The sequence below is a fragment of the Lepidochelys kempii genome, chromosome 10 (assembly GCF_965140265.1).
Source record: "Lepidochelys kempii isolate rLepKem1 chromosome 10, rLepKem1.hap2, whole genome shotgun sequence".
NCBI lineage: Eukaryota > Metazoa > Chordata > Testudines > Cheloniidae > Lepidochelys > Lepidochelys kempii.
This window is the reverse complement of record NC_133265.1, coordinates 46010421-46023184: the sequence shown is the minus strand read 5'-3', so window position 1 is coordinate 46023184 and position 12764 is coordinate 46010421. Positions and strand designations below refer to the sequence as shown.

At 55.1% G+C, this 12764-nt stretch overlaps 1 protein-coding gene across 1 annotated transcript in view; it reads left to right on the top strand.

Annotated features, from left to right (window-relative positions):
• The window catches only part of DUOX2 (dual oxidase 2), an 87339-nt gene that overhangs the window by 12583 nt on the left and 61992 nt on the right, over positions 1 to 12764 (top strand). Inside the window, exon 5 of the mRNA XM_073363242.1 lies at positions 6389 to 6603. Coding sequence (XP_073219343.1) covers positions 6389 to 6603 — 215 coding nt within the window. The remainder of the gene's footprint in view (positions 1 to 6388; positions 6604 to 12764) is intronic.

The following is a 12764-nucleotide window of genomic DNA, read 5'->3' as shown; positions in this document are numbered from 1 at the left end:
TACGGGGGACAACTAATGAAAAACAGGGACGGGAGTGCGGTCAAAGGGTCAAATGAAGGGAACCGGACGGGGACACCAAGCAGAGAACCCCGGACAGCGCCCACCGCTCCTCAAAGGCGTCAAGGGAGTCGGTGGACGCCGCCCAGAGGAACTCCGCTCGGAGGCGTGAACGGACAGAGGAGCGGAAATAGGCCCCGCAGTCGCAGGAGACTCCGTCGGCCAACCTCCTCACCCTGGTTTTATAGATGGCCGCTTTAGCCAGGGCCAGGAGGAGGTTGACCAGGAGGTCCCGCGACTTAGTGGGGCCACGGACAGGGAGTGCGTAGATGAGAAGGTGAGGAGAAAAGTGCAACCAAAACCGTAACAAAAGATTGGTGAGGAGCCGGAATAGGGGCTGCAACCTGGCGCACTCCAGATAGACGTGCGCCAGGGTTTCCCCCACGCCGCAAAAGGGGCAGGTGTTACAGGAGTCTGGTCCTATTGGGAATCCAGGACGTGGGCGGGCAGAGCTCGTCCACTACAAAAGGATCCCCCCACAGCCTAAGGGGGAGATCCACAGGGCCTGGAGAACCAACTAAGTACGGGGGACAACTGATGAAAAACAGGGACGGGAGTGCGGTCAAAGGGTCAAACGAAGGGAACCGGACGGGGACACCGAGCAGAGAACCCCGGACAGCGCCCACCGCTCCTCAAAGGCGTCAAGGGAGTCGGTGGACGCCGCCCAGAGGAACTCCGCTCGGAGACGTGAACGGACAGAGGTTCGGAAATAGGCCCCGCAGTCGCAGGAGACTCCATCGGCCAACCTCCTAACCCTGGTTTTATAGATGGCCGCTTTAGCCAGGGCCAGGAGGAGGTTGACCAGGAGGTCCCGCGACTTAGTGGGGCCACGGACAGGGAGTGCGTAGATGAGAAGGTGAGGAGAAAAGTGCAACCAAAACCGTAACAAAAGATTGGTGAGGAGCCGGAATAGGGGCTGCAACCTGGCGCACTCCAGATACACGTGCGCCAGGGTTTCCCTCACGCCGCAAAAGGGGCAGGTGTTACAGGAGTCTGGTCCTATTGGGAATCCAGGACGTGGGCGGGCAGAGCTCGTCCACTACAAAAGGATTCCCCCCCAGCCTAAGGGGGAGATCCGCAGGGCCTGGAGAGCCAACTAATTACGGGGGACAACGAATGAAAAACAGGGACGGGAGTGCGGTCAAAGGGTCAAACGAAGGGAACCGGACGGGGACACCGAGCAGAGAACCCCGGACAGCGCCCACCGCTCCTCAAAGGCGTCAAGGGAGTCGGTGGACGCCGCCCAGAGGAACTCCGCTCGGAGGCGTGAACGGACAGAGGAGCGGAAATAGGCCCCGCAGTGGCAGGAGACTCCGTCGGCCAACCTCCTCACCCTGGTTTTATAGATGGCCGCTTTAGCCAGGGCCAGGAGGAGGTTGACCAGGAGGTCCCGCGACTTAGTGGGGCCACGGACAGGGAGTGCGTAGATGAGAAGGTGAGGAGAAAAGTGCAACCAAAACCGTAACAAAAGATTGGTGAGGAGCCGGAATAGGGGCTGCAACCTGGCGCACTCCAGATAGACGTGCGCCAGGGTTTCCCTCACGCCGCAAAAGGGGCAGGTGTTACAGGAGTCTGGTCCTATTGGGAATCCAGGACGTGGGCGGGCAGAGCTCGTCCACTACAAAAGGATTCCCCCCCAGCCTAAGGGGGAGATCCACAGGGCCTGGAGAACCAACTAATTACGGGGGACAACTAATGAAAAACAGGGACGGGAGTGCGGTCAAAGGGTCAAATGAAGGGAACCGGACGGGGACACCAAGCAGAGAACCCCGGACAGCGCCCACCGCTCCTCAAAGGCGTCAAGGGAGTCGGTGGACGCCGCCCAGAGGAACTCCGCTCGGAGGCGTGAACGGACAGAGGAGCGGAAATAGGCCCCGCAGTCGCAGGAGACTCCGTCGGCCAACCTCCTCACTCTGGTTTTATAGATGGCCGCTTTAGCCAGGGCCAGGAGGAGGTTGACCAGGAGGTCCCGCGACTTAGTGGGGCCACGGACAGGGAGTGCGTAGATGAGAAGGTGAGGAGAAAAGTGCAACCAAAACCGTAACAAAAGATTGGTGAGGAGCCGGAATAGGGGCTGCAACCTGGCGCACTCCAGATAGACGTGCGCCAGGGTTTCCCCCACGCCGCAAAAGGGGCAGGTGTTACAGGAGTCTGGTCCTATTGGGAATCCAGGACGTGGGCGGGCAGAGCTCGTCCACTACAAAAGGATCCCCCCACAGCCTAAGGGGGAGATCCACAGGGCCTGGAGAACCAACTAAGTACGGGGGACAACTGATGAAAAACAGGGACGGGAGTGCGGTCAAAGGGTCAAACGAAGGGAACCGGACGGGGACACCGAGCAGAGAACCCCGGACAGCGCCCACCGCTCCTCAAAGGCGTCAAGGGAGTCGGTGGACGCCGCCCAGAGGAACTCCGCTCGGAGACGTGAACGGACAGAGGTTCGGAAATAGGCCCCGCAGTCGCAGGAGACTCCATCGGCCAACCTCCTCACCCTGGTTTTATAGATGGCCGCTTTAGCCAGGGCCAGGAGGAGGTTGACCAGGAGGTCCCGCGACTTAGTGGGGCCACGGACAGGGAGTGCGTAGATGAGAAGGTGAGGAGAAAAGTGCAACCAAAACCGTAACAAAAGATTGGTGAGGAGCCGGAATAGGGGCTGCAACCTGGCGCACTCCAGATAGACGTGCGCCAGGGTTTCCCTCACGCCGCAAAAGGGGCAGGTGTTACAGGAGTCTGGTCCTATTGGGAATCCAGGACGTGGGCGGGCAGAGCTCGTCCACTACAAAAGGATTCCCCCCCAGCCTAAGGGGGAGATCCGCAGGGCCTGGAGAACCAACTAATTACGGGGGACAACTAATGAAAAACAGGGACGGGAGTGCGGTCAAAGGGTCAAACGAAGGGAACCGGACGGGGACACCGAGCAGAGAACCCCGGACAGCGGCCACCGCTCCTCAAAGGCGTCAAGGGAGTCGGTGGACGCCGCCCAGAGGAACTCCGCTCGGAGGCGTGAACGGACAGAGGAGCGGAAATAGGCCCCGCAGTCGCAGGAGACTCCGTCGGCCAACCTCCTCACCCTGGTTTTATAGATGGCCGCTTTAGCCAGGGCCAGGAGGAGGTTGACCAGGAGGTCCCGCGACTTAGTGGGGCCACGGACAGGGAGTGCGTAGATGAGAAGGTGAGGAGAAAAGTGCAACCAAAACCGTACCAAAAGATTGGTGAGGAGCCGGAATAGGGGCTGCAACCTGGCGCACTCCAGATAGACGTGCGCCAGGGTTTCCCTCACGCCGCAAAAGGGGCAGGTGTTACAGGAGTCTGGTCCTATTGGGAATCCAGGACGTGGGCGGGCAGAGCTCGTCCACTACAAAAGGATTCCCCCCCAGCCTAAGGGGGAGATCCGCAGGGCCTGGAGAGCCAACTAATTACGGGGGACAACGAATGAAAAACAGGGACGGGAGTGCGGTCAAAGGGTCAAATGAAGGGAACCGGACGGGGACACCGAGCAGAGAACCCCGGACAGCGCCCACCGCTCCTCAAAGGCGTCAAGGGAGTCGGTGGACGCCGCCCAGAGGAACTCCGCTCGGAGGCGTGAACGGACAGAGGAGCGGAAATAGGCCCCGCAGTCGCAGGAGACTCCGTCGGCCAACCTCCTCACCCTGGTTTTATAGATGGCCGCTTTAGCCAGGGCCAGGAGGAGGTTGACCAGGAGGTCCCGCGACTTAGTGGGGCCACGGACAGGGAGTGCGTAGATGAGAAGGTGAGGAGAAAAGTGCAACCAAAACCGTAACAAAAGATTGGTGAGGAGCCAGAATAGGGGCTGCAACCTGGCGCACTCCAGATAGACGTGCGCCAGGGTTTCCCTCACGCCGCAAAAGGGGCAGGTGTTACAGGAGTCTGGTCCTATTGGGAATCCAGGACGTGGGCGGGCAGAGCTCGTCCACTACAAAAGGATTCCCCCCCAGCCTAAGGGGGAGATCCACAGGGCCTGGAGAACCAACTAATTACGGGGGACAACTAATGAAAAACAGGGACGGGAGTGCGGTCAAAGGGTCAAATGAAGGGAACCGGACGGGGACACCAAGCAGAGAACCCCGGACAGCGCCCACCGCTCCTCAAAGGCGTCAAGGGAGTCGGTGGACGCCGCCCAGAGGAACTCCGCTCGGAGGCGTGAACGGACAGAGGAGCGGAAATAGGCCCCGCAGTCGCAGGAGACTCCGTCGGCCAACCTCCTCACTCTGGTTTTATAGATGGCCGCTTTAGCCAGGGCCAGGAGGAGGTTGACCAGGAGGTCCCGCGACTTAGTGGGGCCACGGACAGGGAGTGCGTAGATGAGAAGGTGAGGAGAAAAGTGCAACCAAAACCGTAACAAAAGATTGGTGAGGAGCCGGAATAGGGGCTGCAACCTGGCGCACTCCAGATAGACGTGCGCCAGGGTTTCCCCCACGCCGCAAAAGGGGCAGGTGTTACAGGAGTCTGGTAGAAGGCAAATATACTGGCCACTGGATGAATAGTTTTCTGTTCCCTGAGTGACCAGAGCAGGGGCTGCGCTAGAGCAATCAGGAACCTGCTAGAACCAATTAAGACAGGCAAGCAAATTAAGACACCTGGAGCCAATTAAGAAATACTAGAATCAATTATGGCAGGCAGACTAATCAGGACACCTGGTTTTAAGAGGACCTCCGATCAGTTAGTGGGGGGCGTGCAAGGAGCGAGAAGGTGTGCTGCTGGAGGACTGAGGAGTACAAGTGTGATCAGGCTTCAGGAGGAACATCCTGTGGTGAGGATAAAGAAGGTGCTGGGGGGAGGCCATGGGGAAGTAGCCCAGGGAGTTGTAGCTGTCATGCAGCTAAAACAGGAGATGTGGACAGCTGCTATCTACAGGGCCCTGGGCTGGAACTCGGTGTAGAGGGCAGGCCTGGGTTCCCCCCAACTCCTGATCGGACATAGGAGGAGTTGACCTGGTCTGTGAGCAACACCAGAAGGGAAGGTCTAATTTGGAAAGGGATCTGGCCTATCCCTGACCCACTAGGTAGGACAACAGAGACTGGAGATTGTTTGCCATTTCCCCCATGCTGGCCAGTGCTGAGGTTAGCTGACTGAACGGCAGGTTTGAGCCACTAGCAAAAGTGGCCAAACTGAGGGCTGCCGTGAAAGTCTGAGGTGAGCAAATCTGCCAAAAAGCACAGGATCCACCAAGGCAGAGGAGGAACTTCGTCACACACTACAAAAGTGATTTTTCATCCTGTTGGTAATAGCCCACTTTAATTGAATTGTCTCAACTCCCCACTTGGTAAGGCAACTCCCATCTTTTCATGTACTGCTATATATATCTTCCTACTGTATTTTCCACTCCAAGTATCTGATGAAGTGGGTTTTAGCCCATGACAGCTTATGCCCAAATAAATGTGTTAGTCTCTAAGGTGCCACAAGTACTCCTTGTTGTTTTTGCTGATACAGACTAACACGGCTACCACTCTGAATCCTGGAGGAGACCCAGCCAAGGCCCTGGCCACCCGTGGTCAGTTATGGTCACATGGCATTTATGCAGAACTAGGGATGTTAGTCCCCATCCCAGCCAAACTCTGCCTCAGGTAGTTGCATTCTGCCTTCCAAAAGCCCTCCTGCAGCGTCAGTGGGGTACCATGTTCTTTGTCACTCCCTGGCCCAAACTGCCGTAGGGTCTTGCTTTAGAACGGTGGGGTCTATTTGATTCAAGGTCATCTCCCAAGATGGGTTTCTGAATATCTGGAGCACCCCCTGGCAAGGCCGCTGTGGCGGGTCTGGCATCACAGAGCAGGTGTGTCCCTTGATAATGCAGTCTGGCATGGGTAGTTAGGAAATTCTTCTGCATGCACACGTTCCATGGATTCCAGGGCCTCTCAGAGGGAGATGTTCCCCTAGGTGAGGAGTGGAGAGTCTGTGAGCACTGGGACCCCTGCACTTGCACACTTGCACCCCCAGCTCAATCCTCACTGCACACTATCGCCACGTCCAGTCCTCCCTCTTGCCGAGGAGGTGGTTTCAAGGGCAAGTGTGTCCAACTGGGATCCTCTAAGAAAGTCATCCCTGGAATTCAGTAGCATTACACCGGGGCTGAGCTCAGCCTGAAGTGCCCCTCGGGCGAGGCAGGAGGTTGGGTTCAGTGCAGATGCCGTGGGATCTGTGGGCCTGGCTCTCTGTAGCCCTTTATACCAGTGCAAAGGATGACTATTGCAGGGTCAGGTGACGAGGATGCTGCCCACTCGTGATCGGAGAGAAGGTCTCGGGAGCTGCCCAAAGCAGGTCAGTGTAAAAGCAAGGGATGGCCTCTCCTTTCAACCCCGCTGCTCTCTCGCAGGTTGGCCTTCTGCACCTGGCTGATTTCCAACATGCTGTTCTCCATGCCAGTCCTGCTGTACGGGGGCTACATGATCCTGCTCACGGCAGCACTGCTGATCTTCTCACTGCTCTTCTTCTCTGTCGCGAGGAACTCCCCGCTGTGCACCATCCGGTTCGGTCCAGCCTCCTTGCAGACTGTGTACGGGGCATCCTTCTGGTTCACGCTGGCAACAGGTCAGTGGGCAGTTTTTTGAGTGAACTGGGGTTCTCCTCTTCTCCAGTGCTGCTGTGTGACCTAGCAACACAGGGAAAGAGACAGGTGGGACCAAAAGCCACCAGTTCCCCCAACACTGCACTTGGCCACAGGAAACTGATGGTGTGGGGTGCTTCCACCTGATTCCAACAGGGCAAATTGGCTCAGAGCTCCAGGGGAACCTTGCCCAGGGCTCTGACAACCCTTTGAGAAAGTTCTTTCCAGACCCCAAGTGCAGCATTACATCAGCCGTGAGAAAGGAGCGGGCCCTGGGCTGTGATTCTGGAGAGATGGATCAGAGCAACATTGCAGCTCAGGGGCCCCCTTGGGCCTTGGATTTGATTAAATGCCAAGTCGGACAAATTAGAGGTTTCTAATCACACAGGAAATTTCTGCTTCTCCGAGGGGTGGGTAATCCCCTTTACCTGAATCCCTCCCCCATGCTGGGATAACAGCAGTGCTTAATTTGTACTGAAAGAGGTGCCAGGGCTCCATCAGTTGCGTGCTGGAGCTCCAGTAATTTTGTTACTTTCATAACTGATGTGCCAAGCCCAGAGGTGCCAGAGCTGTGAGCTGCCAAGCCCAGAGGTGTTGGGGCTCTGAATTGCCAAACCTAGATATACCGGGTGGTATCCCAGCCCTGGCAAGCCCTGGCACAAGTTAAGCCCTGGATACAGTGCAAGAGGAAAAGCACTGGAAATTCAAGCCCATCATGGAGATGGTTAGTATCTTTTCAAAGAAGGCGTTCACCAGTACAGTGTGAGCGAGTGACTACAAGGGTTGGCATATTCAACTCCACTAACAGTGGAGCAGTAAAGCTAGGACTGGTTTGATACATTTATTAAAGATCTGGAAAAAGAACTGAGCAGCGAGGTAGTAAAATTGGCAGATGACCCAAAAATATTGAGGATAGGCAAGATTGGAGAAGAGCGTGAGGAACTTTAGAAAGAGCTAACCAAGCTAGGTGATTGGGGGGCATATAATGGCCCATGGCATTGAGTGCTGTTGGATGTAATGTCATGCACATTGGAAACAGCAGTTTTAAGTATTCAGACTCACTAGTGGGTTCTAAATTATCTGTAACTACTGAGGAAAGGGGCAAGGCTCGCTGTGGACAACTCAGTGATGTCCTGCTCAGTGTGCAACAGTAGCAGCAATCTGCAAAGCGAACAAGATGTTAAGGTGTACAAGGAACGAGATGGATAATACGGAGGATATTGCATTATATAAAGTGGTAGCAATCTGCATGGAACTTGGAGGGTGCAGCAAAGTTGCAGGAGGGAAGGGAAGGGAAGAGGCACCAGGCTGTCGGTCAGTGTGCATATGGCTGGAATGCTAGATGCTGTTGCAGCAGATCTGTAAATAGTTCTCTCCATAGAGAGGCGGTTTAGTTTTTCGAGCAGCGAGTCCTGTCATGTTATGACCCCTCACATGAGACAGGGAGGCCTCCCCTGGGATACCATAGTCCATTCTGCTCACCCTGTCCCACGTCCTGGACTGCTTCGCACTGCACCATCAGAGCAGAGTGGCACCAAAGCCCATGTAGTTGGCCATGAGGCTCAGCCAAGCCCAGGGAGCCCTCTGGTGGCACAGAGGTAGTATAGTGCAGGAAAGGTACAGACCTGCAGCCTGTAACTAGTCCCCCCATGTTGCGTTGCAGGGCTGCTGTGCTTCCTGCTGGGGCTGGGCGTGATCGTCCTGAATTCTGTACAGCCTGAGAAGCTGAAGCTGGTCTTTAATCTGAGTGAGGAAGGGGGAGAGGAAGAGGAAGACGAGGGGCCTGCCCAGCAACCCCTGAGAGACAAAGCAAGCTCCTCTGAGCAGGACACGCTCCTGGTGCCCCTGAGCGAGCATTGCAAAGTGATGGTTACTGAGCTGTAGGGAATCCCTGCTGGGTGCCCGCCATTCCCCTGCCTGCCTGGCGGAGCTGAGCCACAATGGGAAGGTTGGGGAGGTGCAAAACTGTGCTGGTAGCAGCCTGTACCCAGGCTGGGTGAGGGAGTTCTCGTGGCCTATCCATCGTTAACTGCCCCCCGCCGCTCAGCTCTGCACAGCCACACCAGGCATGTAGGCATGGCCCGAACAGACCTGGGGCCCATCTAGCCTCAAGCTGCTCCCAGCGATGGCCAGCTCTTTTCCGAGTGGTTGTGCGTTGTGTAGGCCCCAGCCGTGTGTCTGAGCAGCTAATGTGCATTGCCTTGCAGTAGCCAAGCCTGAATTCCACTGGCCATCCCCCAGCTTCCTTAGGTCCCTTAGTCTTGCCACTGCTCCCCTCCTCTCCTAGATCATTCGGGAAGGTATTATACAGCACAGCCCTGGTACACTGCCCTGGACAGCCATCTGCTGTTACCTAAAAACGGGCCGTTTATTCCTCGTTTTGTTTTCGTTTCTCTCGGGTACGGCTGCACATCACCTGCAGGGGTAATTCCCAGTGCGGGCAGACAGACCCCCGCTAGCTCGGTTGGAACTAGTGCCTAAAAATAGCAGCAAGGCTGTGGGATGCTAGCCACACGAGAACTACCCAGGGCATGGGGGGGCTTGTACTCGGGTGGCCACCACTATGGCCACACTGCTATTTGTAGGTGCTCCCTCAAGCACAGCTAGTACACGTACATCCACCCACGCTGGGAATTACACCTCCCTGCTGCTGTGTAGACGTATCCTGGGTCAGTTTCTGATCCCAGGCAGGAATTCTTCCCCTCTCCCTCCAGCACTCCTTAGTTTCCTTACAAGCTTCTTGTGAGGGCCTTTACGGAAGGCATTTTGAAAAGTCCAAATCAATACAATCAGGCAGCGCGCCGTTTGGTCCTGCTTTCTGGGGTGCTGAAAGGGTGCCAGGAGATTGTGGAGACATGATTGTCCTTCCCTGGCACCAAGCTGGTTTGTCCCTCACATAGTGCCCATCTAGGCGTTTTATCGCTCTCTCTGCACAGGTTGTTCACACCGTTCCCCTGGCCATAGGTGCTCACACCCACTGGTAGCCCCCCAATCAGCTCTTCTCCCTCCCCCCAGCGCTTCCTCCCCCCCTCCCCCGCGGCCCCACCAATCAGCTCCTTCCACTCCCTCCCAGAGCCTCCCTGCTTGCCGCAGATCAGCTTCAGCAGTGTGCAGGAGGCAGTGGGGGTGAGAGGGGTTGCACTTGGGGGAAGGGGCCGAACGGGGTGGAGCAGGGGAGAGAAGAGGCAAGGCGGGGGCTTGGGGGAAGGGGTGGAGTGGTGGCGGGGCCTGGGGCGGAGCGGGGGTCAAGATGGTGCCTACGCCCTGGCACTGCAATAAGGCTCCTTGAGGATCCCCAAGCCTGCCAGGACCGGAGCTGATTTCAATGAGCTCTTTCAAAACTCTTAGATGGATACCACCTCGCCTTGGTGATTTGACTGTTCTTTTACTTGTCCCAGTGATGCATTTAGCTTTGCTTCAGTGTCTGTCCCCAGCAGACCCGCTTCCTGCTCCTGAGATACTTGAAGGAATTATTGTGTATTGTTTTTGTGTCCATGGCTGTTTGCTCATCCAAGTTCCCTCTTCACCCTCCCAGTCTCCATCATGCATCGAATCTGCTGAAGGTTATGCCATTGAGGCTGGATTTCAGCCTTCCAAAGGATATCTGTTTGCTTTAAATACCTTCTCGAATCCTCTCTCTCTTTGGGGTTTATCCTGCCACCCATCACTGCAGCACCGGCCACTTAAAATCAATAGCTCTAACGAAGTTCCTAGTGCACTTCATAGGTCTCTGGCACTTCTCCCCTTTCAGGGTAAAATCTCGGCTTGTGGGAGGGTTTGTGTGTTTTTCAAATTGTATTAATTTATTAGTCTTGGGGATTCTTTAGGTGATTGATTTCACGTTTCCAGGGTTGTTTTGAGAGCCGGTTGGCCATGTGTAGGTAGAAGGGGGTGTTCATGCTGTGAGGGTCCTTCTTCCAGTGGAAAGACCTTTTCAAAGGAGGAGGTTCTGCAGTGTTTCCTAAAGATGGTCAGACTCTACCCTAGCCGGCTCTCCTCTGGATGCTGGTTCCAGAGCCAGATCTCTGACACAGAATGCTTTGGCCCAGCTCTCCTGTGTTTTGTCCTCCAGTGTGAAGACCTATGCCAAGGGTGAGGATTCGGATTGTCTCCCCTTTTATTTGCGGGTCTTTTTGGTGAGTTGTATTGGGTTTTTTTGGAACCTGCTGTCTGAAGATTAGTGGCGCAGAGATGGTTTTTTGTAAGATTCCTCCACCAGGGACATGGAAATTAATTAGACCGAGGTCACTGGCTCTTACTTGGTGGCTCAGCTATACCCAGTTCTTGAACCATCTCCGGTGAGTGACTTAGGACTGAATTGAACATAGCCTTACCTCTTGAATGCTGTAGAACTAGCTCTTCCAAGGGGCACGCATGTAAGGTATCAAGAAGTCTCTTCTCTTGCTCTCACCCTCCACCCCCCAAGAAGGGGATATGAACTGTTAAGAGGCCCAGCTGGAGAGCTGGGGCCAAAATGGACTAAGAGGGCAATACCATTGCCTCCAGGGAGGAAGCCCTGGGGGTACAGCCTGAGACCAGGCCCGGGACACAGAGACACTTGCCCAGAAGGCGGCACTCACGAGAGGTGGGTGCCATGTCACTACAGTGTCAGAGTCTTTGTGGACACTGTGATCTCAGTTTTAAACGAGACTTTGCTTAATTTTAGTTAGGGACTTATCTCCACTGCGAGGTTCTGCATTGCAAGACAGGGTCTAAATCTACAGCATACCAGCATGTGGTGTCCACACATCCCCTGTGGACCCTGCCTCTGCACCCTGAATGTCCCCCGGAGGCTGATACTGTGCAGCAAATCAGCACACTGCAGATTCAAACCCCAGCTTGCCTCACTGTAACTTGCCACGGAGACAAGCCCTAGGAATCAATTAAACTGGACTGAAATGAGCCCCTCTTAATAAGGGTGTCCATGGAGCAGTTAACACTGCTTTAAGAAGGTGCAGCTTTCCTGTGTAGTCTATGTCTGCGCTACAGCCTATGCAGGCAATAACTTATGTCGCTCAGGGGTGTAAATAAACCACCCTCTGCGGGGGGCGACATAATTACACCGACGTAAGTGTTCATGTGCATAGTGCTGGGTCGGCCGGAAAGCTTCTCCCGCTGACATAGCTTCTGCCACTTGCGGACGTGGGGTTTGTTTATTTTTTTATGCCGACGGGAGAGCTCTCTCCCTTCGGCATAGAGCCTCTTCCCCGGACACGCTGCAGTGGCGTGGCTGCATTGGGCTGCTGCAGTGCCATACGTGTGGGCAGAGCATTAGTGTCAGTGAGAATCAGACCCTCCGAGCAGGACAGCACCAAGCCCCTTCTGCTTTCCCGTTGTTTCAAGCACTTTGACTTTGTCATAGCTCTCCTAACATGGGGCCAATCCTGGCAAAACCGTTTGTTTTGCAATTTCTTTGACAAATGAAACTTTTAAATGAAAATGGGGTTTTTTTTCAGTGAAAAGTGTTATCAATTAAAAAAAAATAATTTTAACCAGATACATAGGGTGTATGGGTGTATGGATGAATGAACAGTCATTGAAATAAAAAGAATGAAGGAAAATTTTTTTATACCACCCATAATTCACCTGTGGAACTCACTGCCACAAGACATTGTTGAGCCAAGGACATAGGAGGATCCCTCAAAAGGATTAGACATTTCTAGGAATCAGAAGAATTCCATGTGCAGTTCCACAGGTGATTGTTTAGAAGGTTTCTAAACCCTGTCCATCAGGGCACAAGCTGAGCCCTGACATCCTGGGCTCAGGAGCAGGCTCTAGCCATGGATGGCTTAGTGCATCGTTGTCCAAAGTGGGGATGCTTGAACCCTCCTGGGAGGCCTGCCGTGAGGCACCAGACTGGATGGAGCCTGGCTTGGACTCGCTGTGGCAGCACCTGTGTTCCCCACCTCCATCCCGGGAGGAAAAGATACAGAACAGCTGGGCCCCTCTGACCAGTAAGTGGGGATCCCTCAGCAAGAGGCGTAGATGTGACCCTTCCCTGCTGTAGGAAGTGCACAGGGCTCTGCTCCCTGCCCACAGCCAGGAGGGAATGGAGAGAAGGAAGAGAGAAGGCTGCCCAGCTCCTCGCCCAGTAGCCAAGGAAGGGGCTGGGGCTGTCTCAGGAGGCTGTGCTGGGGCATGGTAC